The sequence below is a fragment of the Copadichromis virginalis genome, linkage group LG17, assembly GCF_057382275.1.
Source record: "Copadichromis virginalis isolate Kocher_CV1m ecotype Utaka linkage group LG17, C_Virginalis_male_GT1.1, whole genome shotgun sequence".
NCBI lineage: Eukaryota > Metazoa > Chordata > Actinopteri > Cichliformes > Cichlidae > Copadichromis > Copadichromis virginalis.
In genome coordinates this window covers 10,165,709-10,191,973 of record NC_140634.1, presented here as the reverse complement: position 1 = coordinate 10,191,973, position 26,265 = coordinate 10,165,709, and the positions used below count along the sequence as shown (strand labels likewise).

General features: G+C 42.3%; 2 protein-coding genes across 6 annotated transcripts in view; one reads left to right on the top strand and one right to left on the bottom strand.

Moving 5' to 3' along the window:
- Window positions 1-2,916, top strand: part of fnbp1l (formin binding protein 1-like) — a 54,138-nt gene extending 51,222 nt beyond the window's left edge. For 2 of the 3 annotated variants that reach the window (XM_085437262.1, XM_085437260.1), the window contains 2 exons: window positions 36-73; window positions 172-807. In XM_085437262.1, coding sequence (XP_085293388.1) covers window positions 36-73; window positions 172-312 — 179 coding nt within the window. In that variant the 3' untranslated portion in view covers window positions 313-807. Of the gene's footprint in view, window positions 1-35; window positions 74-171; window positions 808-1,705 lie in introns of those variants that run through there. The other variant, XM_085437261.1, reaches the window with a different exon arrangement.
- A 2,129-nt stretch (window positions 2,917-5,045) lies between these two features.
- Window positions 5,046-26,265, bottom strand: part of bcar3 (BCAR3 adaptor protein, NSP family member) — a 66,738-nt gene continuing 45,518 nt past the window's right edge. For all 3 annotated transcript variants that reach the window (XM_085437256.1, XM_085437257.1, XM_085437259.1), the window contains 13 exons: window positions 18,997-19,125; window positions 17,262-17,387; window positions 17,049-17,165; window positions 16,572-16,804; window positions 15,797-15,897; window positions 14,720-14,854; window positions 13,000-13,224; window positions 12,232-12,854; window positions 10,004-10,119; window positions 9,207-9,378; window positions 8,820-8,931; window positions 7,425-7,628; window positions 5,046-7,321 (listed from right to left, as the gene is read on the bottom strand). In XM_085437256.1, the coding sequence (XP_085293382.1) occupies window positions 7,143-7,321; window positions 7,425-7,628; window positions 8,820-8,931; window positions 9,207-9,378; window positions 10,004-10,119; window positions 12,232-12,854; window positions 13,000-13,224; window positions 14,720-14,854; window positions 15,797-15,897; window positions 16,572-16,804; window positions 17,049-17,165; window positions 17,262-17,387; window positions 18,997-19,125 (2,472 nt within the window). In that variant the 3' untranslated portion in view covers window positions 5,046-7,142. The remainder of the gene's footprint in view (window positions 7,322-7,424; window positions 7,629-8,819; window positions 8,932-9,206; window positions 9,379-10,003; window positions 10,120-12,231; window positions 12,855-12,999; window positions 13,225-14,719; window positions 14,855-15,796; window positions 15,898-16,571; window positions 16,805-17,048; window positions 17,166-17,261; window positions 17,388-18,996; window positions 19,126-26,265) is intronic.

The window sequence follows — 26,265 nt, the reverse complement described above, 5'->3', positions numbered from 1 at the left end:
GTGGTCTAAGTGTCCTGTTTTTGTTTGACTCTCAGGTCAGAACGAGGGCACGCTAGTGATGGCAGAAGACGAGGTGAGACTCTTGAGTTTGATTTGAATGGTGCAATTTGAAAACTCGTCTCCGGTGAGTCGTGGGAGAACGTGACGTCCTGACTGTCTGCCTGCCCGCAGGTGTTGTACATCATCGAGGAGGACAAAGGCGACGGGTGGACGCGGGCGAGGAAGCAGAGCGGGGAGGAGGGCTACGTTCCCACTTCCTACGTAGAAATCACGCTGGAGAAAAACAGCAAAGGTGCCGTCACCTACATCTGAGGCTCCGCTGTCCTCTGTCTGTCATGCTCTCCATGTCTGCCTGCTTCTCAGTGTAACACCACTAAAAGGAAAAGAGACATCACTGTGAAACATCTGCATGGACTCCTGTCGTCTTGTTTGCCTCGTTTCCATCCCATCCCTTCATCCTGCACGCCCGCTCATTCTTTTAACCCCATAATCACTCGTCTTCCTCTCATACCTGCGATGTTTCTAAGCACAAACAGGAAGGACGCATCGTGCGGTGTCTGAGCGATTTGTGTGTAATATATGAGGCATTCGTGTGCGCATCCACCGCTGTATGTAAGCTACACCTCTTCTCCTAGATCAAATGAATTAAGATTGTTTTATATTATACGTTAGAAAGACTTTATTTTTATTTTAACATGTATTCTAATTATTTTACTGTCTATGTTATTTTTAACTGGAGATGATCAAATTCTTGATTTTAAGCTCTTGACATGTCTGTGTTTATTGAAATGAAATATGCTGCATTTACTTTGCCTTTCTGTCTGATTTCTGTGTGTGTGTGTGTGTGTGTGTGTGTGTGTGTGTGTGTGTGTGTGTGTGTGTGTGTGTGTGCATTTTTGTGCCATTGTAATGCCGATTTATCAGTTATCTCTGTAAAGGATCTGGATAAAATCTCTACCTATTAGTTTTGCAGAGTGGGCAGTGCATGTTGTTACAGGAGTCGCCTGCTCTGGTGCATGTTCATCAGACGAGGCAGGAATTCTTGTTCCTCATGTGGGTCAAATTCTCAGGTTATTGAAGGATGCTTGAACACCCACATTCTGTAAACTTTCAGTCCAGTCCAGCCTTTTAGATTAGGACTAACTGAGACAACAGACCACAATGAATAATGTATCTTTTTTTTAAATTAAAGGCTGTAGTTTGTAGCAAAGCAAAGCAGTAAATTAAAATTATTAGTCACTGTTTTGTCCTTTTTGAATCAGGATAGCGCTTTTATGTGCTATAATTCTATCAGAGGGTCTTATGTAGGATCAACACAAATTAAGAGTTGCAGTTAGTGAGCCTAATTGTTTTTAAACCGGTTATAGAGCTTTTTTAGGCCCAGGAGACTAAGATGTGTAGACCTGGTTTGTTGTTTGAGTCACTGATTGAAACCTGGCCTGACCCTCAGTGTTTCCACCGCTATCCATGAGGATAAAAACCAAGCAGCGCAGGTATTAACGGCGTCTGTGCAAGCTGAAGCAAGTCGTGTCTGAAGAGTGTTTATCGCAGCAAAGGGCGCCACATCATCCTTCATTTCCATTCGCCATTTGAACTTTTCTACTGTGTCCGAAACGCGAGCATCCTCAACTTGAGCTGAGTGTGAGCAGGTTCAGCTCGTGTGTGCTTTTCTGTTAACGGTCTCTTCTCCTCTATGTGACTGCAGGTTCCTGAGGGGCCGCAGAGTGGCCGGGCGGTTTGATTGGCTGGTGGAGGGCTCGTGCTGATTGCTGATTATTGGTGCTGGGGAGGGTGACTAAGAAAGAGAGAGAGCGGAAAAGGGAGAGAGGGAGGTGGAGGAGGTCGGAGATTAGGCGAGCTGCCGGGGAGGTTTGCATGTCTGCATGCTCACGTGTCCATAAGCAGCAAAGCATTCTGGGCTTTCAGAGGAGGGAGGTAGAAGAGATGATGCCAAAGCCACGAACAAGCAATAAAGGATTTAATATCTTCACATGAGATCCAAACTGACCTCTGAGCTGTGGACCATTTTTGTCTTTCAGGGTAGGAAGTAGCAACCACAGCAGTTTATTAGCTACACCAAGCTCAGCTGCATGCAGTCCTGACATTAAGTGAGAATTGTAAAGACTTTATGTTGAAACTACAGGAAGCTCCGGATTTTACCAACTACTTCCTGTTAAACCATCATAAGCAGCTTCAGTAAAATCTGAGCATCGATCTTTTATTTCTGTGCCACGCTGCTCACTTTGTGGGCCTTTATGTCGAGCTGCCCGGTTCTGACCTTGTATCGATGGGTCACCTGTATCACGTACAAATGTGACTAAATATAAGAAATGGATTTTAAAGGTAGGTTAGGACCACTTCTGCTTGGTGAACCTAATAAACTGATTAGTTTTACATTTCTTGAATTTATCTTTTAGTGTTAAATATCAGCTTATCCCTTCTATAAATTACATTACTCTCTGTATCTGCTGGACACACTGTTTGGGGGCAAGTCTTAAAATTTTTCTCCTATAATAACAAAGTTGTTTTTTATAAGTGCCCCACAAGTACAACTTGTTCCCACCTTGCTGGTTTATTTATTTAAAAATTTCTCACCATATTTTTTAAAGTGTATCTCTCTCTCACACACACACATACACACACTTTCTCCCAGACTTTGCGTCCAGCTTGTGGCAAGATTTAAATAAATAAATTAAAAATAACAGCAGACGTCAGAGTCCACGCCAGGGTTTTCTTATCTTTCAGGGTCAGGTGCTCATCCAGCATTTGCTGCCACTAACAACAGTCAGTCCTGTCCCGCTCCTGCTCACTCCTCATCTTTATCTGTGCTGTGTTGGTGTCTGCCTGCCTGAGCCACTCTGCTCCTCGTTGCCTGCCTTCACTCTCTTACAGTCGCATGTGGGGTTTTTGTTTGTTATTTAAAAAAAAAAAGTGTCATAAATGTGTCTCAGCTATGATCCTGTGCGAGTTTTCTTTCTTTCCTTCCACCTGTGACTGTGCATATGTGACTCCAGCTCTGTGTGTGTCGAATGCCATGATGTTCCAGCATGAATGGGATTTTGTTCGGTTTAATGTCTCCGTGCGGCTCATTAGACAGATAGCAGGACTATCGGGGAAATACAGGCCCTCTCCCCTCTTTCCGTTTTTCTTTCTTCTCCTTTTCCTCGTTGGGTTGCGATTCCACCAGTTGACCAGCAGATGGCGGCCTTCCCTCACCAAACCGCAGCTCTGCTCGCTCCGGACTGTGCCTGAACACCAAACTAAGAAAGAGGAGGAGGAGCTCCGGTGTCTTTGCAATTAAGACTGCCTTAAAACTTCACCTTGTTTTCCTGTGGATGGATTTTTCTCACAAGCATAAAACGATGCGTCTGCTTTTCCGCCTGACTACATCTCCCATCGGCCAACTGGGCTGACCTGACCTCTATCGGGCGACTGAAGAGGTTTCCCATTTAATAGGTTGTACATGTGAATGTGATGACAAGCACGCATGCATCAGCGACATGTACTCGTGTACGGAAGGCCAAACATTTACACATACCAATGAGTTTTTTGTCCCCTCCCTGCCCCCCGGCTTAATAGGCTTTCCATACATGTGAACATGTTAATTTGTGCACATGTGCGTTTTTGTTAGTTTTTAACCATTGAATGATTTGTACATATTAACATCTGTCATGTTGAATGTGTTTCCGTGGTGATTGTTTTTAGGTTTATCGGCCATTTTTATGAGAGACATGTTTTGAATTGAACCGATGCACTTTGTCCGAAAGTACTACAGCATTTAAATCTGACAAACAGTGACTAGATGAATGAATGAAGGTGAGAGACACGTGAACTGACCCCTGTGCAGACGTGAGAAACCAAACAAATAAGCGTGAGTAATTTCTCTTGACTGTTTTATACTCTTTTTGTATCTCATTTTGAGCAAAGAGGCTTTTTTTTTTGTGCATGATTTTGTAGTCTTTAAATTCATTCACCAGTTAGTTTTTTTTTTAATGGCCCACTTGATCTTCTGTTAGACTAACAAAATTATACACCTACTACTTAACGTAAAAAGCCGCCAACGATTCATCTCACGTGACGTAAGTGTAAACAGCAGGTGGCCATGCTTTCGTTGTAATCTGTGTTTCTTTGATGAAGCTGTGAACCGTGCAGAACAATGCTGTAGATGTTGTTACTTGAACTTTTCGCCCCGCCCTCTTCATCTAGGACTACAACTGATACTTCCAGGACTTGTTCAGTGTACATTTGATTTGATTTGCAAAGACGTCACCAAGCTTCATCAGTGATTTTTCTTATGTGTACATATGACTTTTTGTTCCAGTGTTAATGCAGTCATATCAGGTCATCCAGTTTCTGCTTTAAAGCAGTGAAGACCACAGCAAATAGTTTTTAATCGCCGGACAGTCAAGTGTAACAATTATGAACGAGTTGCAACAAACTGCAAGATATGACTTCCAGTTAGCTTCACATATGAGAAGCTTGAATGTTCCACTGATTGTTTCAGCATTCAAACTTACCCCACCATAACCTTCAGGCCATTATTGTCAGACAGCGAAATCATGTTGTGAGTGTGATAAACTTCCAACAGGAATACGATTAAAATTTTGCTGACATTTATGTTGCAGAGCATTTAGAATGGTAAGCATTTCATGCAAACCCTTAACTAGATGTGATGCTTTATATGTGACTGCTACACTTTGGTTTGGCTCAAGGCCCGTTTGGAGCGTGCCGTCCCTATAGAGCTGCTGAGTGATGCAGCAGTTTGCAAGTGAGAAAACACACCAGACTCCAAATATATGCATAAAACTGTGTATTCTAATGGACACTGTGCTGTAACTCTGAATATAATGCAAAAGTACTAAATAACAATTGAGCTTTGACGCTATACTAAATCTGCAGTAAGTTTTATGTACAAACGGTTTGTTTTTTAATAACACTGTGAGCGTGGTGCTGTTCACTACCCAGCAAAAACCACATGTTCTCCACATTCCTGTTTTTGTCCTGTGGAAACTTTGTATCCAGCAACCATGTAAAGATACTTTCCAGCTGTTTAAACTTTTTATTTAAAATCAGAAAGAAATACAAGAACAGCAGGTACAAGGTGCTTTAGCAGGATGTTAACATGTAAATCTGTGTTTCTACCATGTTGTAACCAATTGCAGTACTTCTCTTTTCGTATTGTTGTGCACATCTTTTTACTTTGAATGTCTTTGGACACTTTGTGAACAAAATGCTTTTTTTCTTCTCTCAGAATATTGTTCTAATAAAATAAGCAGCATTGAAAAGAAGTGGAGTTGTTTCAGTGGAAGTTTGTGGAAGATTTTAGAACAATGACAGTGCAAACATTCAATGGTAACACGCTCAACTTCTCCAGATCGTGCTTATGGCATTTAATCTTACCACAGTAGTTCATAATAATATAAACATTAAAATTTATCAGCACGTTTTTTTTTCTTAAACAGTCATCTACAGAAAGTATTTACAGTCTATTATTAACATGCTTTAAATATGTACAGCTTTAATGTCTTGCTTATTAACATATTTCCATTATTTCTGCGTGTGTGTCTGTACAAACACATTACTCAGGCACACAGATCATGACTTTCTGCTCGCAAAAAATGATTACCTGCTGATTCCTTCTGTCGCCTGCTGAGTGGAAGAATTCATCATCTCAGATATTTACCTCTTTTATTGCTGGGTGAGCGGTGTTTGTAGCAAATGGCCACATAGATTTAAAGTGCCCTGATTATTATATATATTTGTTATGTAACATACCAGCATAATAGTGCAAAGCTAATGAGGCTAACAGAAAACAGAACAAAAATACAATTCTGACACTGTTGGAAATCGTCCGTCCTTTTTCTCTATCACTTGTTCAGGTGCCGCAGGTGTGACATCTTTCAACCTGCTAATGTACACTGACGACATCGAGCAACATCATCTGACAGAAACGACCACACACACACACACACACACACACACACGTTAGTCATCTTAAAGAGAGCACTGCAGACAAAGGCTAAAAACAGCTGCTGGAGCAATGTACAGTATGAGAACGACAATGTGGCGTTATTTATTTATTTTTTTACCAGGCCATTTAAACCCTGAACACAGAGAGACAACCACACCTACAGTCAGTGTAGAAAGACCATTTCACCTGAAGTGCATGTCTTGGGACTGTGCAAGGAAACCCATGCAAGCACAGGGAGATCATGCAAACTCCACACGCAAAGGCCCACCTGCTGTGAGATGACACCCGCACCACCGTGCTGCTGCTCATCAGTCATTCTAATTAGACGCACAAGTGATTTGTGTACAGACAGTACACAGACCCTTTTCTTGTTACCCCCTCTACACCCTGATTTTCAAAACAGTGATATAGACCGACTAAAACAGCTGGAAACGATGGACAGCTGTTCCACTGAAAATGAATGAACATGAATGAGTATGAATCAGTTTACCTAAGTTAGTCTCAAATCCACTGTTGCAAAGTTAAACACAACCATGTGATATTAACTTATCAATTTAAAAGTGGATCAGTGTTCACATCACTTCCTGAAATAGCTTCCACTGCATCAGTCTGATTAAAAAAGTTAAAAGCGAGATGTGTCTGAGGGGTTTGGGTGCAGACATCACTTTTCAGTCTAGTGTGTCATGACAGCGGTAATATTTTTTGAGCTTTCCAGTGTTTTATTTGACTGAAACTACTTAGCTGTAAAGGTTTTTTTCTGGTGATTGTCCGTACTGTAAATTCATTCTTTCTCCTTCCTAAAATTTGTATTTATTCCCCTTAATCCTTTTCTCAGACAAAGGGAATCAGAAGCTGTTTCACTCTAAAAAGCCATCAGGCAAACCTGGGATGTGTAATATTGGGCTACATAATTAAAGCTGACCTGACGGGACAGTGAACATCTGGACTGAAAAAAAGGAGTTCAGTTTTCACAGATGTTCTGAAGCTTTTCATGAATGAAATGAGCCCGGCTTTGGTTCACATTCCATCAGAGCACATTGACCTGAAGGTGAACGTTCCCGCCTGCTGTGCTGCTGAGCGCCTTCAGAGAACAGTGATCCTCCTGATGATCCTGATTGGCTCACTAATCACTTCCTGTCTTTTCTGTTCTGCTGTGTTCGCGTAGAAGAAGTCAGATTATGGTTGGTGTTGTAGATGGAGGCTCCAGTTTCCGTGACAACGCAGTGAGGATGAGGTTGAATTTGTTGTAGCGATCTGATTGGTTGACCGTAGCTCCGCGACTTCCCCAGAGCAGTCGCAGCTGAAAGTCTGTCTTAAAAACTTCGAGCAGATCGTCGTCACACTGAAACCCTAAAGAACAAACACACAGGTGGATTTTATTTATTCATTTGTTTTTAAAGGAACACGTAACGCCCGTTTTTGGTAGAATTTGGTGGACTCTTCTGGTGTTTACCTTGTAAGATCTTCTGTGCATTGGCAGTGTAGCCGTGCGCATTGCGTGCAACGTTGCGTGCAGCCTCCAGGTGGCGCAGCATGATGTCACAGCCCTGGTCGCTGGTCTCCCAGAGCTCCACCCCGTCAGGTGCAATTGAAGGACGCTCCATCAGCGTGAGGAATGGCAGGAGGAGGGGCACACAGACCACCGGAGGAGAGGAGGCTGCAGCAGAGTGAGGTTAGTAGAGTTTATGAGCGCCATAAAAAACATAAACACTGACTTTTGCTTTTTTTAAACTGTAAATATAGAAAAAAAAATAATGCAATGTTCATCCTTACTGGCTGAATTTGAACAAAAGGGTTTTTTATAGCAACAGTAACCCTTTTATAAGACAATGCTTAGGATCTACTTACCCCATGTATTTTATTAAAAAGACGAAACAAAATATACTCAATTTATTTGATGATGTTTCATTTATGAACAATAGGATATATATATTTTAAATTACAGTAATGCTATCATCCAAATTCTCACATTCACCAGCAACTGTATCAGGCACACCTGTTCAACTGCTCCTTTACACAAATGTCTAATCAGCCAATCACATGGCAGCAACTTGATGCATTTAGTCATGTAGACGTGGTCAAGGCGACCTGCTGAAGTTTAATTTGAACTTTAAAATGGGGAAGCGAGGTTATTTAAGTGACTTCGAACACGACATGTTTGTTGTTATAATATATAAATTTTGTTCTTTTCGATATAGTCATACAGGCTACGATCAACTTGGCAACCGGCCCTTCCCCTACCTTCCCTGTGTGTTCATGCAGATTAAAGTTAAGTGTGGAAGAATTGGTTGCTGGCCAAAGAAAAGTGAAAAGATTTAGGGGCAAAACTAAGAGAGAAAAATAAAAATAAAGCAAAAACATATGCACCAAAATGTGTCAAATTAGCTGACACCTTAGTTATCGGGCTGCTGCTGCTGTACCGTTAACAGTAGCATCAACAACAACCCTCACAGTCACAGGAGGCTGCTGTTGCTAGCGGAGAGTGAGGTGGGCTGCCTGGAGCAAAAATGCCGTGGCAATCTTTTGTCTCAGTCCAGACCTGCTCATCATCTTACTTTCACCAGGAAAAACAAAGGTTGTTGATGAAAACTATGAAGTCAGTCGTGTGGTGTCTGGATTCTAAGTGACATGCACATCCTCGATACCCTTAATACAGCCCTGACTAACACAGAGATGGAGACCATGTAACCTGGATGCTACATTTTCAGAGAGTCCCAAAAACACAGCCTCACACTTCCTGTAAGTCTAAATGATGATTTGATGTAATTTCTTTTCTCTTTTTGGGAAATAATACATATTATATATTTAAGCTGTTATCAGTGGCTATAGGCTGTGTTTGTCCTCTTACCGGTGCCTTCGTACAGATTCTTGTAGAAAGGCTTGAGTGTTTTCTCGTAGCTGATAGCGGTCTGTGTGAAATTCCTTCGTAGAGTCGTCCATGTTTCCTCCAAACGACTGATCTACATCAACAACAAACATCAACTTTAAGAGTTTCAAACTACAATTAAATCTCTCCTTTTTGTTTTTTTACATGATAGAGAGATTCTAGTTGTCATATTCGTGTGTGTGTCTATTCATATCATTGTGGGGACCATAAATTGGAAGTTTACTAAATTTATGGGGACCAAAATCCAGTTCCCACAAGTTTGAAGGCATTTTTGAGACTCAAAATGTGGCTTTAGTGTCATTGTTACGATTGGGTTATGCTTAGGGTTTAGGGCTAGGCATTCATTACCTGAGGCAGGTCCAGAGCTTTCATCAGGGCTGTGAAAGCAAACAGGTCCCCAACCATGTCCTTCAGCTCTATAGCAACCAGAATGAGGCGATTTAAAGTGGAAGCCCGCTCCTCCACGCTACCCGTACATCCCAGAATATCCACAGCAACAGCTATTGCCATGGTGTGGTGCCTAGGAGACAGATGGAGGAGATGGGTGGATTACAAACAGCCCCCAACAGCAATGTCTTTTGTTCCTTATCTGATCGTCCAGCGGTGCAGTAGTCTAACTACAGACCTCACTGCCTGGAGGGGCGAGTTCCACGATGGGTTCCCCTGTACGATATACTGATATACCACCATGTTTAATGGTGGTATATCAGCTTCAGTTCAAACTTCTAACAACTAGTCCCTTAGTCATGCTGCGGGCTTCTCATGATGCACTGAGCTTTGTTCATCACTCTCCATGTCTTTATACACCTCTCTGCAATTAATCATTAGTTGTTATTAATCTCTGGCTCTCGCCCACATCTCGTCTTTGTCCTGTCTTCCTCCCCTCACCCAGAACTGGTCATGGCTGTCCTCCTTGAGTCTGCTGGAGGTTTCTTCCTGTTAAAAGGGACTTTTTGCTTGCCAGTGTCGCCAAGTGTTTGCTCGTACTGGGTCATTTGACTGTTTTATTGTAGGATCTTTATCTTAAAGTATAGAGCCCCTTGAGGCGGCTGCTGTTGTGATTTGGTTCTATACAATCAAAACAGAAGAGAATTGAATTGTGTCTGCTACTACCCCAAAAGAGCTAACCAATACAGTGTATTTACCTTTCCATCAGGTCCAGCCTCAGCTGACGACCGTGCGGCAATGTCACCAGCTCCAGACCGGAGGACACGCCCATTTGACCTTTAAGCTCTGGAGTCACTCCCAGTATCCTGGCAACCTGGTGGGAAGAAAAGAAATTTTACAAGTAGCTGTTAGAACAGTTTTCTGTTATAGTTTGTCACCCTGCTTCATTGGATGTGCCTAGCGCATGTGTTTGGATGAGGCAAAACATTTTATTTGGTTGTGTCTCTGCATCATGAAGATCATTTTTGTTCTGCAGCAGCATCATCAGGTGCAGGGTGGAAATCTAATTCTCTATAGTGCACAAACACACACACACACACACACACACACACAGAGAGGATCTGTGTGTCACAGCAGCAGTAAACATGTTTACCTGCAGATTAAATGCACGCGTCAGTGTCAGTTTTCATTTTCCCAGCACGGTGATGCTGTTTGCAGCACTTTCTGATATGTTATTATTAACAATGAATCATACCGGGTCTTTGCAGCACTAGTACATTTACTAAATTCTAAAACCATCAGTTACTGCCAGAGGTGGGAAGTAATGAAGTACAAATACTTCGTTTCTGTACTTCAGTAGAATTTTCAGGTATCTTGACTATTTATCTTTCTGACAACTTTTTATTTTTACTCTCTTAAATAAAAATCTGTACTTTCTTCTCCTTACATTTTCAAAACAGGCTCGTTACTATTGGTTTGATGCATTTTGAGGTGTGAGGCAAACCTTTTTTTACATCACTCCATCAAACCAATTTGAGCCTAAACAGTAACACGTGAAAGACAATTCTGTTTGTGTATTAATCACGAGGTTGTATAAAAAGACGAAAGAGGTAAAATCATGTACCATAGTCGGGAATTAAAGTGGGCTGGTGTTTTGGGGTGAGTTTTTTTGTTTTGTGCTTTTTGGGCACGACACCAGAACGACTGCAGGTGTGCACAAGTGCTACAAAGGAGGAACGAAGAGTGAGAGGAGCAAAACGAGTATCTTTTTTAAATAATTCTATCAGCTTAACAAACATCAGCAAGCACACAAACTGCTTGTGTGCAGTTTGTTGCACAGTGTGTTGCTAGCTAAAGGTCCAGCTGCTGTATTTCACAAGGAGAGAAAAGAAAGAGCTCACTCAGAGATGGAGAAAGATAAGACAGGACAGGAGAGGAAGAACAGGTTAGATGTAAAGGTAAGGATGCTCAGTGGGATTTGATATACTGGAAAAGCTTTAATATAAATCCTCATGTTTTAACCCAAATATTATGTGTGCACATGTCACATTACGCTTTATCATAATGCGAAACTACTGCTAATCAAACTGAGGCAGACTGTTTTTTAAGAATTGGATGAAGATCCTCTGCAGGTAGTGAAGATAAAAACAGGTTAGTTTGCTGTACTGTGATGGATTAAAAGTAAAGAACAGTGTGTGACTGGTGCACAGTGGCTGTGTTTCATGGTCAGAGTTAGATTATATCAGGTACAGCACAGATGAATTTGAAGTTAAGCTAATGATGCTGAGATTTATTCATCAAATTCCACCTTCACCAACTTTATACTGTCTAATATAAAGACAGTACAAACAGTGTAGAGGATGGAACAGGACAACTCATAAAACATCTGCTTACATCTTAAATTGAGGTGTGTAAATCCACAAAGGGCAGTAAACCTCAGAGCAGTAGCCCAGATCAGCTGATCACAGCCTGTACACAAAGAAACTCACTGCAGCCCTCAATAGAAATTGTGATTCTTTTCTCCACGCTGAGCGACGACAGCTGATGTTAGAGTTTCACCACATGCTCAATCCCACTTTAACCTCTTCCCTACTCACAGTCAACAACGCAGGCAACAGAAAATAGAAATATTCTTTTATTTTCCTTCTTTTTCACTGCTCACTTTCTACTTAAGTAGTTGTTTCATAACAAGCTTCCTTTGTTTTTGTTTTTATATATATATATATATATATATATATATATATATATATATATATATATATATATATATATATATATATATATATATATATATATATATAATATATAGTAGTCACGACCAACTAACTAATTAAAAAAAGAAAAGCTCTAAAGCATCCAGAAAATCAGTCTATAAAAAGAAAAAAATCAGGAAGACGAAAGATAATGACTTTGCAGAGGAGGATATAACCATGTGAAAAATAAATTACGGTTGTTATATTTAGGTTTAGAGAGAGTGTATGTATACCTGGCAGTCAGCCATCAGCAGGTGTCTGGCTAGGCTGTGGTGATTGTGGCTGAGCACCAGCTCCTTTGCTCTCTTCAGAACCGCCATCTCCAGTGGTTTGTTTTCTAGAGGCAGAAGTCGCGAGTCGAACTCTGCTGGCCTGAACATGGACTCCGTCTCTATGACAGGCCGCTGAAAACTACTCCTCTCTTTTTTCCTCCTCTTATCCTTCTCCTCGTCTTTCCCTGCATCTTCATCCTCTTCTTCACTGGTGTTTTCCAAGGCTGCGATAGCATGATGGTAGGAGCTTCTGTCTCCTGACACCTCCTCCTCCTCTTTCCCCATCTCCCCTTCTCTCTTCAGTCTCTCCACATAGCTGCAGAGTGTTAGCTGAGCTTCACGGCTGTGCTCTGTGATGGGGTTAGCAGAGTTTGACGATTCCCACTCCAGAGGGCTGCAGGACCTCAGGTCTGCAGGGCTGGGCTGCAGTCTTTCACCCTGTCCTGTTATTGTCTCTGAATCGGGACACTTAGCAGCATCAGCAGGTGAAACTAGAGACCCAGAGGAGCAGCAGGAGTCTGCAGGCAGCCGTAGATGTTGCAATTTCAGGGGCTTCACTGGAGGAACAGGAGGGCCTGCAGTGGCTGTGGAATAACAAACACATCCATCTATAATGTTGCATTTGAAAATAAAAGTCAATATTGATGTAAACAGATGTTTACCATCCAATAATAATCAAATAACTTTGCATAAATATATTTAAAAAAGATATATAAAATAAAAGGATACCTCCACCCGCCCAGGAAGAATCAGGGGTTTCTACACGTCTGGGCTCCTGTGGAGGTGCAGCCAGTCTGGGAGAGACACAGGAGGTGTCTGTGAGGTTTGAGGAGCTGGAGGAGGGAACTCTAGCCTGAGGACAAGAGGAGTGAGCCAGCCTAGCCAGAGGAACCTTGCTGGGTTTGGGAGGCGGTTTAGGACACAGCTGGCTGTCAGAGCCCCGGATCGCTTGGCCTGGAGGAACACGAGTGCCGTAAAAGTTACACAAAAGCTGTTTTGGCTTTTATACATATAAAGACTTGGAACGTTTTTAAGTATCTAATATTACAACCCCTCTGACTTTTTAACATGTTTAAGATATTATTATTTAAATTCAAATACAATGAAAAGCATGCATCACACTCAGATTTCAGCTATATTATCAGATTGTGAATTAGAGCACAGAGCCCCAGCAGAACAGGAGGAAAATTCATTGTCTAACATTCAAGCAATGGCAGGAGCAGCCCGGGAGAGTGTATTATATTACACCCACATACTTAGGAAGGCACAACGGCTGATTAATTTTAAAACCCCCACGTGGGCTTTTATTGGCTCTTAGCAAGCACCACACAGTTATTTTTAGCCTGATAATCAGTCCAAACTGCCACTTTGTTTAGCTTCATTATTTCTATACCGTTCAGATGCCTGGACCAAGGCTACTTTATTTCATCCTCGATTGCTATTCTTGTCATTTTTCCTCCATCAAAGTGATAAAGTGGTTTTGTTTGCAGGATTAAAAATAAAGAAAGAGGTGAAAAGTACCAACATTTAGAAGTCAGTACATTTTGGATTTGTCCATAAACCGTCATTATGACGCAGGGCAAACTTGTCATCTTGCATCTAATCTTTATAAATTCATACCAAAACAAAAATTGGAGACATCATCATGATGTTCTCAACAAAATATCAAACTCAATCCCTGGATCAGGCCATCCTTGTCCTTTGGGACTTGATTTATACAACCTGTATAGGGAACTTTTAGTCTTGGCAGAGCTGTGGGCGCTCAGGCTGCTTTTGTTAATTGCAGTTTTTTCTCAATTGTTCTGTTTGTAGCTCTGTGTCTAGCATGAGTGCTGCTCTATACTGTACATTTTATGCACTATGACCAAGCAAATCTATTTTAATCTATTTTACAGTTAACATTAAAAGTTAATACTGATAAAGAGGACAGTAATACTACAAATAAAGCCAAACACCTATTTGTATCACATGTCTTGCAATTGTTAGGCTTAATAGACTCTATTAGGGGCGATCGTGGCTCAAGAATTGTCAGTTCGTCTTGTAATCGGAAGGTTGCTGGTTCGAGCCCCGGCTTCGACAGTCTCGGTCGTTGTGTCCTTGGGCAAGACACTTCACCCGTTGCTTACTGGTGGTGGTCAGAGGGCCCGGTGGCGCCAGTGTCCGGCAGCCTCGCCTCTGTCAGTGCGCCCCAGGGTGGCTGTGGCTACAATGTAGCTTGCCATCACCAGTGTGTGAATGTGTGTGAATGGGCGAATGACTGAATGTGTAAAGCGCTTTGGGGTCCTTAGGGACTAGTAAAGCACTGTACAAATACAGGCCATTTACCATTTTCTATTATATGAACCACTATACGTAAAAGTCTTCAGGGATTCGTCTGTATAAACGCAATGATCGCTGAAGAAACTCATCTGTACACTGCTGGTTCTTCTCCACCAAAATATTTGTATACCTGCTAGAGGCTCTGCTGATTTCCGTGGGAAAGAGGGGCTCAGCAGTGGCTCGCTGCCTGTCCGAAACACCGGCGACTTGGAGTTTGGGCTGGGAAGGAGCGAGTCAGGTGTCTGCAGGGGCTGCGGTTTGGATCCTGAAGACGGAACAAAATTACAGAAGATGGAGTTAAAGAGATGAAAGAGAAGATAATGAGACAGTGGGTAAATAGAAATAAATTAAAAAAAAGGTTACAAAAAAAAAAGGAAAAGATGAGGTGGAGGTGGGGAGGAAAGGAAATAATTTTTAAAAAAAGGCACTGAGTTGATTAGAATTCCCACTTTTGTTTTTGAGGTCTCATATACATTAGATCAGTTTGTAAAAATGAGATACAACAGATACAGAGAAAAATAAAGGATTCAAAATACTTCAAGCCACTAAGATCTATTAATCTCATTTTCTTCCACTTAACCGATTCATGGAGGCAGCAGCCTAAGCAGAGAAACCCAGACCGCTCTCTCCCCAGACCCCCTCTAGCTTATCATCTCTGCAGCATGTCTGGACGTCCTGCCCTGAGACATCCTCCCAGCAGAACATGCCCCAAACACCTCACTTAGGAGGCATCCTTGTCAGACACTCAAACCACCTCAATGGGCTCCTTTTGATGTGGAGGAGCGGTGGCGAGAAAAACCCCCCAAAACAACCGGCAGACACGTGTGACTGTGGATGCGAGTGTATAACAGATGTAATTGGAAGAGCATAAATTAGTACATATAGTTTATGTATTAAACTTTTTAGAGTTAATTGGAGAGATGTAATCCTAATCCGTGGCTCGTGAGCTGCAGGTTGCTGACCTCTGACTTACAGAGAGCACGGCTGCCCTTTGGAGAAAGTTCATTTCTGCTGCTCGTGTCCATGACCTCATTCTTTCGGTCTCTACCAGAGCTGAGGAGTTTGGGTCGAGTGGTAAATCGACAGCTTCGCTTTTACACTCAGCTCTCTCTGAGTGTTTATTATACAGATGTGTAATTATAATAAAAACTTTCAGCCTCTCCTCAAAGGTCACACAGCTTTTCAGAACCTCCTAGCTTTTACTTACCAAGAGGAAGGAAGCTTTCTGATTGGTGCGCCTTGAGTGGGTGTCGCCGCTCCTGGACTTGATTGAGACTTGCTGGTTGGCTGCCGCAGCGATCCTTCAACCTGAAAGAGGAGGAAGGGCGATAAAAACATCCCACTCACACATGGGCATCGGATAAACCTCTTACAAATATTTCCAATATAATAATAAAAAGGTACCATTAGTATTCAAAAAAAAGTAAATCACGTTATAAACACTAATCCTTTCATCCCTTCTTTGACTTTTTAAAAAGCCTTTTCTCTGTCCATATATCCTCTTGTTCATCTCTGTGTTCTGTTTTACTCTCAGCTCTGTATTTATTATCCCCTCACAGCTGGTCTGACCTCTCTCAGATAGATACAGAACCCTGTTTAATGTCTGTGTGCATTGAAATTGCACACAGACAACAGCTCTTCATTTACAGAGGACGTATGATGTGTATGGGACATGTGTATGTGCGAACTTCAGTCAGAACGATTGAATGTAAACAGCTCAGTGCAAAGAGTAAAACCTTAAAAGCAGAACGATGTGTGGAGGTGGAGACTGTGCAAAGGTGGGTCTCTACTATTCAAACACAGCAGACAGATTGGTATTTGGTCTGTAGCCCACTATCCACTTGCAGTAATAGGCTTATATTAATCAAATCCAAGAAATCTCACATGCTCAGTGGAACAACAACCACGTTATGAGAGCCAGCGAGGAATTACAGTGTTCAGGTGTTAATTAGTGTGTTTGCGTGTGTTTCTAGAGTGCAAACCTGAGCTGGCTGCCTCGGGCAATGCCATTGTCCTGGCAGTGTGTGCTGTCGTGCATGGCCTGTGTGTTGTCGTATGTGTGTCCGTTGGTAATATTGAGGCTGAGGCGTTTCTGGTTCCGCCTCTCCTGCGACATCAGCCTCTCCCGGTGACTGCTCGACAGTCCGTGCTTTTCCTCTAAGCAGCGCAGCGGCAGCCCCCGGTTGATTGGCTGGAAGATGATGGCCCCTACCACCTTCAATGTGTGGGCGGAAGAACAGATAAGGTGACCTAAAGAAACCTCAACATATTTTATTTATCTGCGACTATATTTATCTCACAAGCTTGAAACTCTTAGCACTTAAACACAACTTACTATTAACTACCAAAAGTTTTTCTTTTATGTGCTATAATGAGGAAAACCACCAACCAGAACAATAACAGTATAAAATAAACTTTGAAGCAAGATTAATTAAAAGAAAAATAGTGACTAAACCCACCTGTGAGACAGGTTTTCTGTTGCCAACATAGTATCTGATGAGTGCAGGGATGCTGTCGAACCCTTCTCTGTCTAGGCGGTACTCAACTCTGGAGTAAGCTTCATTCAGCATCACGACCTGAAGGCGACAGGCAAAATAACAGACCTAGCTATTGTACCTTTTATATACTCTAGTCAAATATTCACCTCAGTGTAGCTGGAAGCTCATATGTACCTTCTTGTTAATTTTAAAGTGCTGAGCAGTGTTTCGCCATTGGCATGTGAGAACGTAACTTCCTGGTAAAGACAGCGAATCACGGATCAGGAAGTCTCCATCTCGCTGCACCAGGTTTTCTGCAACCTGCAAAAAGAAATAAGTGACACACGGGCACACTCAACTTTACGCAGCCATGACATTAGAGGACTTTACGTTGTCTCACTCACTTCCTGGTGACTTACCGTTAACGATAACAACTACATGCCTAACCGTTACCCTTACCTTAACCTCAAGACATGTCCTAACCTGAAAATTCATAGATGATGTTGGCCCCTGAGAAAGCCCAGCCTGCATCACGTGACTGTTCAAACAGATTTAGGAGCCCATAATAACCGGCCCACACACACACGAACACCTACAGTGGCCCACAGTGATTGTTTACAATACAAACGTTTAATGGTAGGCTAGTACCAGCTTTGCGAGCTTAGTGATGGTTATGTAAGACACGAGGACCATTCCAATTTATCCAGTTAGTGACCTAGACACTTAAGGGACAGTTTCATGTAGAATCACATTCATTTCACGCTAAAACCATTATATGGGAAATCAAAATAATAAAGCTTTAATCCAGAAAACTTTTCAGTGTTTTTGTGCATCTATCAATGCACAAGTCAAATGACAACATTTTTGACAAGCTTGATCCCTGTTTATCATTTACCACAGAAAAAATGAGACCCATTATCAAAGTAACTCGGTGGTTAAAAATTAGCCTTCTCTTATGGAAAGAAAATTAAGCCTTTTCTTTCCATAAGAGATCTCAAGATTGTCATTCATGACCTAATCTCCTCCTCCTGGACTACTGCAAATCACTTTACACGGGTCTCAGTCAGTTGTAGGCTCCTCACAGGCACCCGAAGAAGAAGAAGAAGAAGAAAAAAAGAGATCATATTTCACCTGTTTTAGCTCCTTCCAGCTCAGTCTACTCTCTGTGTTTGCCCCTGAACTGTGGAACAGCATTTCCTTCAAATGACTGATAAAACTAGACTGAACACATATATTTATTTATTGGCTTTTGATTCTTATGGTCATTATATGTGCCTATGTAAGCCATGACTGTTTATATTTACCACCTACTAGCATGTATTTTACTTATTTTTATCCATTCTGTCTTTTAAAGAGCACCTTGGCCAGTGTCAACTGTTGGATGTGTTATAAAGTATTATAAAGCACTGTTAAATGCACTTTAAAAATAAATTTGACTTTCATTTATTATATGATTAAAAAAAACCCGATATTTCTTTGACCGTTTACACATGCAGTGCTCTTTATTTCCCTGCCTTGTTACATTTATTGGTTCTCGCTCGCTCTTCTCGAACACATACACTCTCTGTCATCCACAGTTTCAGACTTTAATTAAGCAAATGTTTGTATAAGTTAGAACGGTGGTTTAGTTTAGCCAAGGGAAGCAGCTTATTAAAAAAGATTACATCTCAGTGCTGGTTTTCAGGGGAACACACAAGATCTCTCTCTCACATATGCGCGCACACACAACACACATAAACACACCATACAGAATGAAGCCTTTCTTTCTGTCAGCGCTGCTGCAGGGGCCACTCTTTACGCAACAGTCTTCCTGTAAGCACCATGTGTGTAGCATGGAAGACTAATAATAGGTAATCTGGTTCAACAAGTTTCTAACCTGGCTTTTAAAAGGAGGGACTTGTGACTCAGATTTGTGTGCGAGCAGTGTTACCTGTCTGGGAATCGATCCGTGGTACCACGCGTGACTTCTCGGCTCCTCGCAGTCCATCTTCAGTTCTTCCTCGAGCTCCTTGCGAAGTTTCTCTGAAGGACAGTCCAGGATGAACTGATCTCTGGAGAACTGGAATAAAAGCAGAAAAAGCTGATTTTGTAACTTTATCCTGCATAGCTGAGAAACCCAAAGACAGATGACAGAAATTCAACATCCACATATTTAATTAATTTATTTATTTCAACAAAGTAAAAAAGGAAGCAGGAAAAAATAGGAAACTTTTGACTGATTTGTTTAAAGTCGCCTCTGCTGTTCTACAGTAAAACAACACCAAATAAAACACCGCAGAGCCGGGATAGGTAGAAACCAGGACTGTAATCTAATTCCAGTGAGATTACTGAAACTATTGATCAGCCACTTTAATCCCAGCAAAGCCCAAAAAGGTTGCCTAAATGGAAAGTAAAGGACAGACAGCTCTGTTAACCCTGACGGGATGTCGAGTCAACACAACCACCTGAACCACAACACACACACCCCAAACACCACACACACACACACTTACATGACAGCTGCTTGGTCTCTCCATCCTGCCACCTTTCTCTGATCTTCAATAACAAACTTCATAGCAGACACATTAAAACTCACGCACACTATAGTTAAGTCTCTTCTGTTTGCTCAAACAACAAGCCCGCACACAGCCTCTGTCTGCGTCTGCCTCCTCTGTGATTTTCTCCTTTATCACTTCCTTTCTTGCCTTCGTCCAGAGTCATTCAAAGAAATGTCATCATCCTGACACCGCCCAGCTACCCAGACCGGCCTCTATGCACACCTTCACCTAACGTAGACAAGTACACGCACGCACACGCACCCACAGACACACACCTCTGAGTGACGCATAAACTTATCTAAACTAAACCTTTTTTCTTTTTAACCCATTACTGCTACACTCAGTCAGTTTATTCTATACTTTTGCATTTCAATCATTTAAATGTCAGTACAAATGTCTTGAGCTATTTATTTATCCAAGCAGCAGGACTTTATTATAATTTTTTTCAAATGGCCCAGAGCAATATTCCTCCAGACGTTCTGAAGGGATTTCCAAATGGTTCTTTGGACATTGGCTGCTTTTTCACTCATTTGCACTCTAGTCCAGCGGTCTCCAACCTTTTTTGCGCCACCGACCGGTTTATGCCCGACAATATTTTCACGGACCAGCCTTTAAGGTGTCGCGGATAAATACAACAAAATAAAACTAGTACCGGTACCGAAAAAAAAGAAGATTTATTCATAACACACGTGAAAAGACCCAGGAAAACAGAGTTAACGATAAAAATGATAACAAAATAAAGCTGAAAACCGATAAAAACCCTGAAAACTATACATTTCACACCTGAGCCTCAACTCTCGCGGCCCGGTACCAAACGACTCACGGACCGGTACTGGTCCCAGGCCCGGGGGTTGGGGACCGCTGCTCTAGTCCTTGTATCCGTCACTGACCTCACTGACCTGCATCATTTGAGCATAAAACACCTAACTGTATGGACAAACCAGTGTTGTGTCTAAACAACACTGGCTGTGTAGACATAACACTGGTTTTATGCTGGTTGTATGTTTGTCAAACTGCTTCTAACACAGGTTAGTATTAAAATTGTATTTTCATACCAACAGGTGATTCCCAAAGGGTTATACGCTGAAAACATGGAATGTCTTGGCATGTTGTGCAGCATGTCCATGAAAAAAAAAAAATGTTAGGAAAAATGGAACATAAAAAAGTGTAAAGCCTAAAAATTCCCTACAGCATGAACAGTATCTGAAAGTCATGTACTTTCAGATACTGAAAGTACATGACTTGCGGTGCTACTTGTACGGCCGCAAGTAAAGTACTACTTGTGGCCGGTCCAGACGGAGTACCTGGCAAGGTACTAAGAGCATGTGCCCACCAGCTCACCCTCATCTTCACCAGACTCTTCAACCTCTCACTGGATCAGGCAGCCATCCCATCCTGTCTAAAATCAGCCACAATCATCCCAGTGCCAAAGACGTCTCCCATCTCCAGCCTGAATGATTACCGCCCTCACACCGGTAATCATGAAATGCTTCGAGAGACTAGTCCTTCAGCACATCAAGGATTACCTCCCCCCAGAATTCGACCCCCACCAGTTTGCATACAGATCCACAGAAGACGCCATCGCCACAGCCCTCCACGCTGTGCTGAGTCACCTAGAGCAGCGGCAGAGCTACGTCCGAATGCTCTTCGTGGACTACAGCTCAGCCTTTAATACAATCATCCCGGACATCCTCATCACCAAACTGGTCACTCTTGCCCTCCCTCCTCTCACATGTGCCTGGATAAAGGACTTTCTCACAAACCGGCCCCAAACTGTAAGACCTGGCCCTCATCTCTCCTCCACTCGCACACTGAGCACCGGCTCCCCACAGGGCTGTGTGCTGAGCCCCCTCCTGTATTCTCTCTACACCCACGACTGCAGTCCGACCCACAACAACAATCTCATCATCAAGTTTGCTGATGACACCACGGTAGTCGGACTCATCTCAAAGGCAGACGAGGCAGAGTACAGAGAGGAAGTCCTGAAGTTGGCAGCCTGGTGTTCAGAAAACAACCTGGCACTGAACACTAAGAAAACCAAAGAGCTCATTGTTGACTTCAGGAGACACAGCACTGACTTGGCCCCCGTTTACATCAACGGGGAGTGTGTGGATGTGTGGAGAGGGTCCACACCTTCCAGTTCCTTGGTGTCCTCATCTCTGCTGACATCTCCTGGACAGACAACATCTCAGCGGTCATCAAGAAGGCCCAACAGTGGCTGCACTCCCTGAGAGTCCTCAGGAAGTACAAGCTGAACTCCAACCTGCTGCTGACCTTATACTGCTCATCCATTGAGAGCCTGCTAACCTACTGCATCACGGTATGGTACGGCAGCTGCACCAAGGCGGATAGAGTGAGGCTTCAGAGTGTGGTCAAGACAGCACAGAAGATCATCGGCTGCCCTCTCCCCTCCCTGATGGACATTTATTCCTCCCGCTGTCTCAGCAGAGCAGCAAACATCATCAAGGACAGCTCCCACCCTGGTTTCAACATGTTCAGCCTGCTTCCCTCAGAGAAGCGCTACAGGTGCATCAACACAAAAACCCACAGACTCAAAAACAGTTCCCTCCCCAAAGCCATAACCACCCTGAACTCACACATGCACCGATAACACAGCCCCCCCCTTCATGTTTGCACTGAGTAGGAGATGCTCTGTATCTCATTGTACAACTGTATATTGACAATAAAGGCATTCTATTCTATTCTATTCTACTTAAGAAGTAGGTGGAAACAGCAAAGCCCCTAAGAGAAGCAACTGGCCCTTTAAGTTGATCTACTGTTCACCGAAGCCTCATCAGAAATGGTCTCTGTGGCTGTCAGAAAGTCCTTATTAACTGAGGGAAACAGGGAGAATAGGGCTGAGGTTTTGCCAAATTACACAAGAACTGGACTGAAAGTCTGTGGCAACAAGACTTGTAGAGCGATGGATCCAAATTGGCAACTTTTAGTTAAAATTGCTGTCAACGTGGTCCGAAAAAAGGAGAGAGGTACCACAAGGAGCGTCTACCTCCATCTTTAAAACACGATGGAGGATCTGTCAGGGTTTGGGATGCGTTTGTGGTGCCGGGGATATTGTTACAATTGTAATGTAGAAAAGAATCATCAGATTTTTTAGCATGACAAACACTGCCAATGTAATGGTGATGATGATGATGACCGAAGTTAGGCAACTGTTATGATGATGATAAATACATATTTACATGTCTCACAGCCTCTGGGGTAACAGTACTGGCTCAGGTTCAGGTACAGTTACAGGTAAAGTTTCAACTGACAGTCTTCAGCTAAAAGTCTGAAGACTGAAGGTCGTCATGGACAAGCTCTCAGAAGAAGGCTTTGATCCAAGAAGAAGAAGAAGAAGAGGTTTGAGGTAGAACACTGAGGAAAAAAGCAAACACGCTCACACAAACAGGAATTACTAATCCATGTCCATGCAGGAAACTTGGAATATCATATCTGTGCCATTTTTATCTCTCTGCGGCTACACTAGCTCTCTTCCTCTCTAAAGTCATTAGAATAGACCCCCTGCCCCGAGTCTCCATACATGACAGAAAATCAAAGTGTCACATTACAGCAAATATTAAACTGATCACTGGCTTGGCACCATGGTGCACATCCAACAATTTACTTTATTTCCAGTTTGAACCAGAAACACTGTGTATGTGTGTGTGTAGCAGTGGAAAATACTTGGGGCGGTGTAATTGTGCTGTCACTAAGTCTCCTGGGCTCGTGTTTTTTTCCTGCCATTTTTTAAACAAAAGATTCAATGAGTAAGTAAATGATAGCAGACAGTCTGAATTACACGATCATTTTATTGGAGCTTTCTCTTATCAATCAACATTAACAGTTGGTGCCATTGGAGTAAGCTAATGGTCTATCTAACATCTGTCTTTCTAACATCTGACTGACAGACAAACATTTGCTCATAGATGCACTTTTTGTTGTTATATTTACTTATAGATCATCCATAGCTATTTGGATATGTCTCCGACAGGGACAACACGTGGACAGAGATAGGCTGGGACCAAACTACAACTCCAAATTCATGCACCTTTCTTTTGTTTCACTTTTTGTTTTGCTTTTAATCATTTTCTTTCCTTAGGTGCTGTGATGTGTTAAAACAGGATACACTACACCCATAACGCACGGCTTGCAGCATGTTTTTCCGGTTGTACGGGCATTGCGCAACAATTTTAAAATGCACATGATCAACTGTAATAACTGAAAACACGATGGCTGCTGGTTTGTATTATTCCCAGCTTATCTGGATTTGTTACCGACTCCACTCGCATTTGTGATTCTCACATTTATTTCAAAAGACATAATACGTTGCTTTTACGTCTGCAGTCTCAGTGCCAACAGACTGATGAATGAAAGCGCGGGAGAGCTGGTGAGAAGAGGGATGCACGGCAGCGGCAAGGATGACATGTACATATAAAGTTGAACAGTGATTAATGGAGATGGGGATACATGGTTAATGCAAATTAACAGAAGAGTGAAAGAGCACAGAAAGAAAAATTGAAGAGAAACTGAAGGAATAAGAGGAAGGAAGCAGAGAAGGAAATAGGAGGGAGGAGATGGATATATTGGATGTGAGGTTTTGTTTAATAGCCTGGCCTTTAATAAGATCCTGCAATATGATGTCATCCTCAGAGAGTGGCTACATTTATACCGTACCAGCCTGTGTGTGGACCACAACACAGCAGTGAAGTACAGTGAACTGGACTGGCCTGCTTCATGGCCTACAGCCTTTCCTTCTAGCGTGAATGACTTCAGTTGTGACAAAATATGGGATAAACAATACACTGACGCCAAGCTTCATTTCATATGAACTGCAAAACTTGCTCAGCGTTATCCCATGGTGATGCTTACCGTTGAAACACACATTGAAATCAAAATAAAACCCATGCATTAAGGTAAACGTTCTTCTTAAGTTAGCAAAATCTCCCGACATTCCCCATACAAATTAATGATAATTTGTATCAAATCATTAAATTTTGGATTCAGTGAATTTCGGTCCAGTTCTTGTGTAATTCAGCCTTTTCTCAGTCCTTTCATTAAGAATGATTTCGTAACAGCCACTGAGACCGTTTCTAATGAGGATACACTGCACACCATGCACCAAGTTTTCAGCTAACAGCATTTTGGGAGCCTCCTTGTTGTTGGAAAAATCCTATTTTATGCCTGTTCAACTGTTATCTTTGGTATTTTTCATAGCTTAAACTAAAGAAATGGGAATAAATGATGTCCCAAAAGGATGATTCTGTTCATCTGGACGTAATGTTTTCAGTGGGAGAAACGTTTCGTCACTCATCCAAGTGACTTCTTTAGTCTCAGCCGACTGCAGGTTTCCACAACCTTAGTCAGTTCAGTTTTATTTATACAGCGCCAAATGACAGCAAAAGTCGCCTCAAGGTGCTTTATATGGTAAGGTAGACCCTGCAGCAAACGGTAACAAACTGTACATTTGCACAATGACTGAAACTAGCCCACTGAATGAACAATGGGCTGTGAGGTGAGGTGACCATTGATAAACAACAGCACAGCGTGTTTTGGGGTTTAAAAGCCACAGAGACACGGTGTTTAGAAAAAATGCATCTCAGCTGTTCTGATACTCCTGACACATACAGGATCACTAAGGGTTTTCGCTTAGGTATCGGTTGTCCTTCTCTCCTGGATCGGCTGGAGCTTTCTTTTGGCGCCTTCCCAGCTTTGACGAATGTCCAGCCTGGATAACCACATTTACTCAGGGCCTTCTTGACGTGATGTTCTTCTGCTTCCCTGGCCGTTGTGTCTGTGGGGATGGTGTTCGCTCTGTGTTGCAGCGTGCTGATGACACACAATTTGTGATCCAGTGGATGATGAGAGTCAAACCTGACTGGATCAGTCCCTTAATACTGATCCATATGCGTAGGTTTACGGTACACATCAACTTTTAAAGGGGGCCTAAGGGTACATCTTTGCCATCTTACAATGCTGTGATTGCAACCATTCCCCAACTCTCTGTGAATGGTACTCATGGCCATGGATCAATGGTCTTTGATCAGTGGTTGTTGATCAATGGTCATGACAATTTGCATATTAATGATCAAGGGATCTGACCTCAAAGCCCATTGTTTATTAAGTGGCCTGGTTTCAGTCATTGTGCAAATGTACTGTTTATAAGATTGGGGAAACCTGCAGTCAGCAGAGACTGAAGAAGTCACTTGGATGAGTGAAGAAATGTTTCTCCCACTGAAAACGCTGCATCCAGATGAACAGAATCAACTTTTGGGATTTACTTACCTGGATGAGCATGCATCAAGATGAACAAATGATGTGTTTTTACAACAGACTGCTTGTAACAAGGCACCTAAAAATTGATTCTTTGTCATCTGTTATGTGTAGACAACAGTGATTCATCCCTCGAGTTGGTTATGTTTTGTGATTTCATAGCTCAGTGTTAAGCAGCTTAAAAAAAAAAAAAAAATCTGACATGCCACAGAAAATAATCTCCAACTAAAAACAAAGGTACTGTTAAAAAGGATCTCTGCAGTGATTGGATTTTCTTCTGATTTCATGGATTTGAAGATTGAAGGTACTTTTAACCCTTTAAAGGTTTCTCTATATATGGTGACGATGATACATTTCTGTAATAATCCAGTCGTGTGTGGCAACCATTCAGA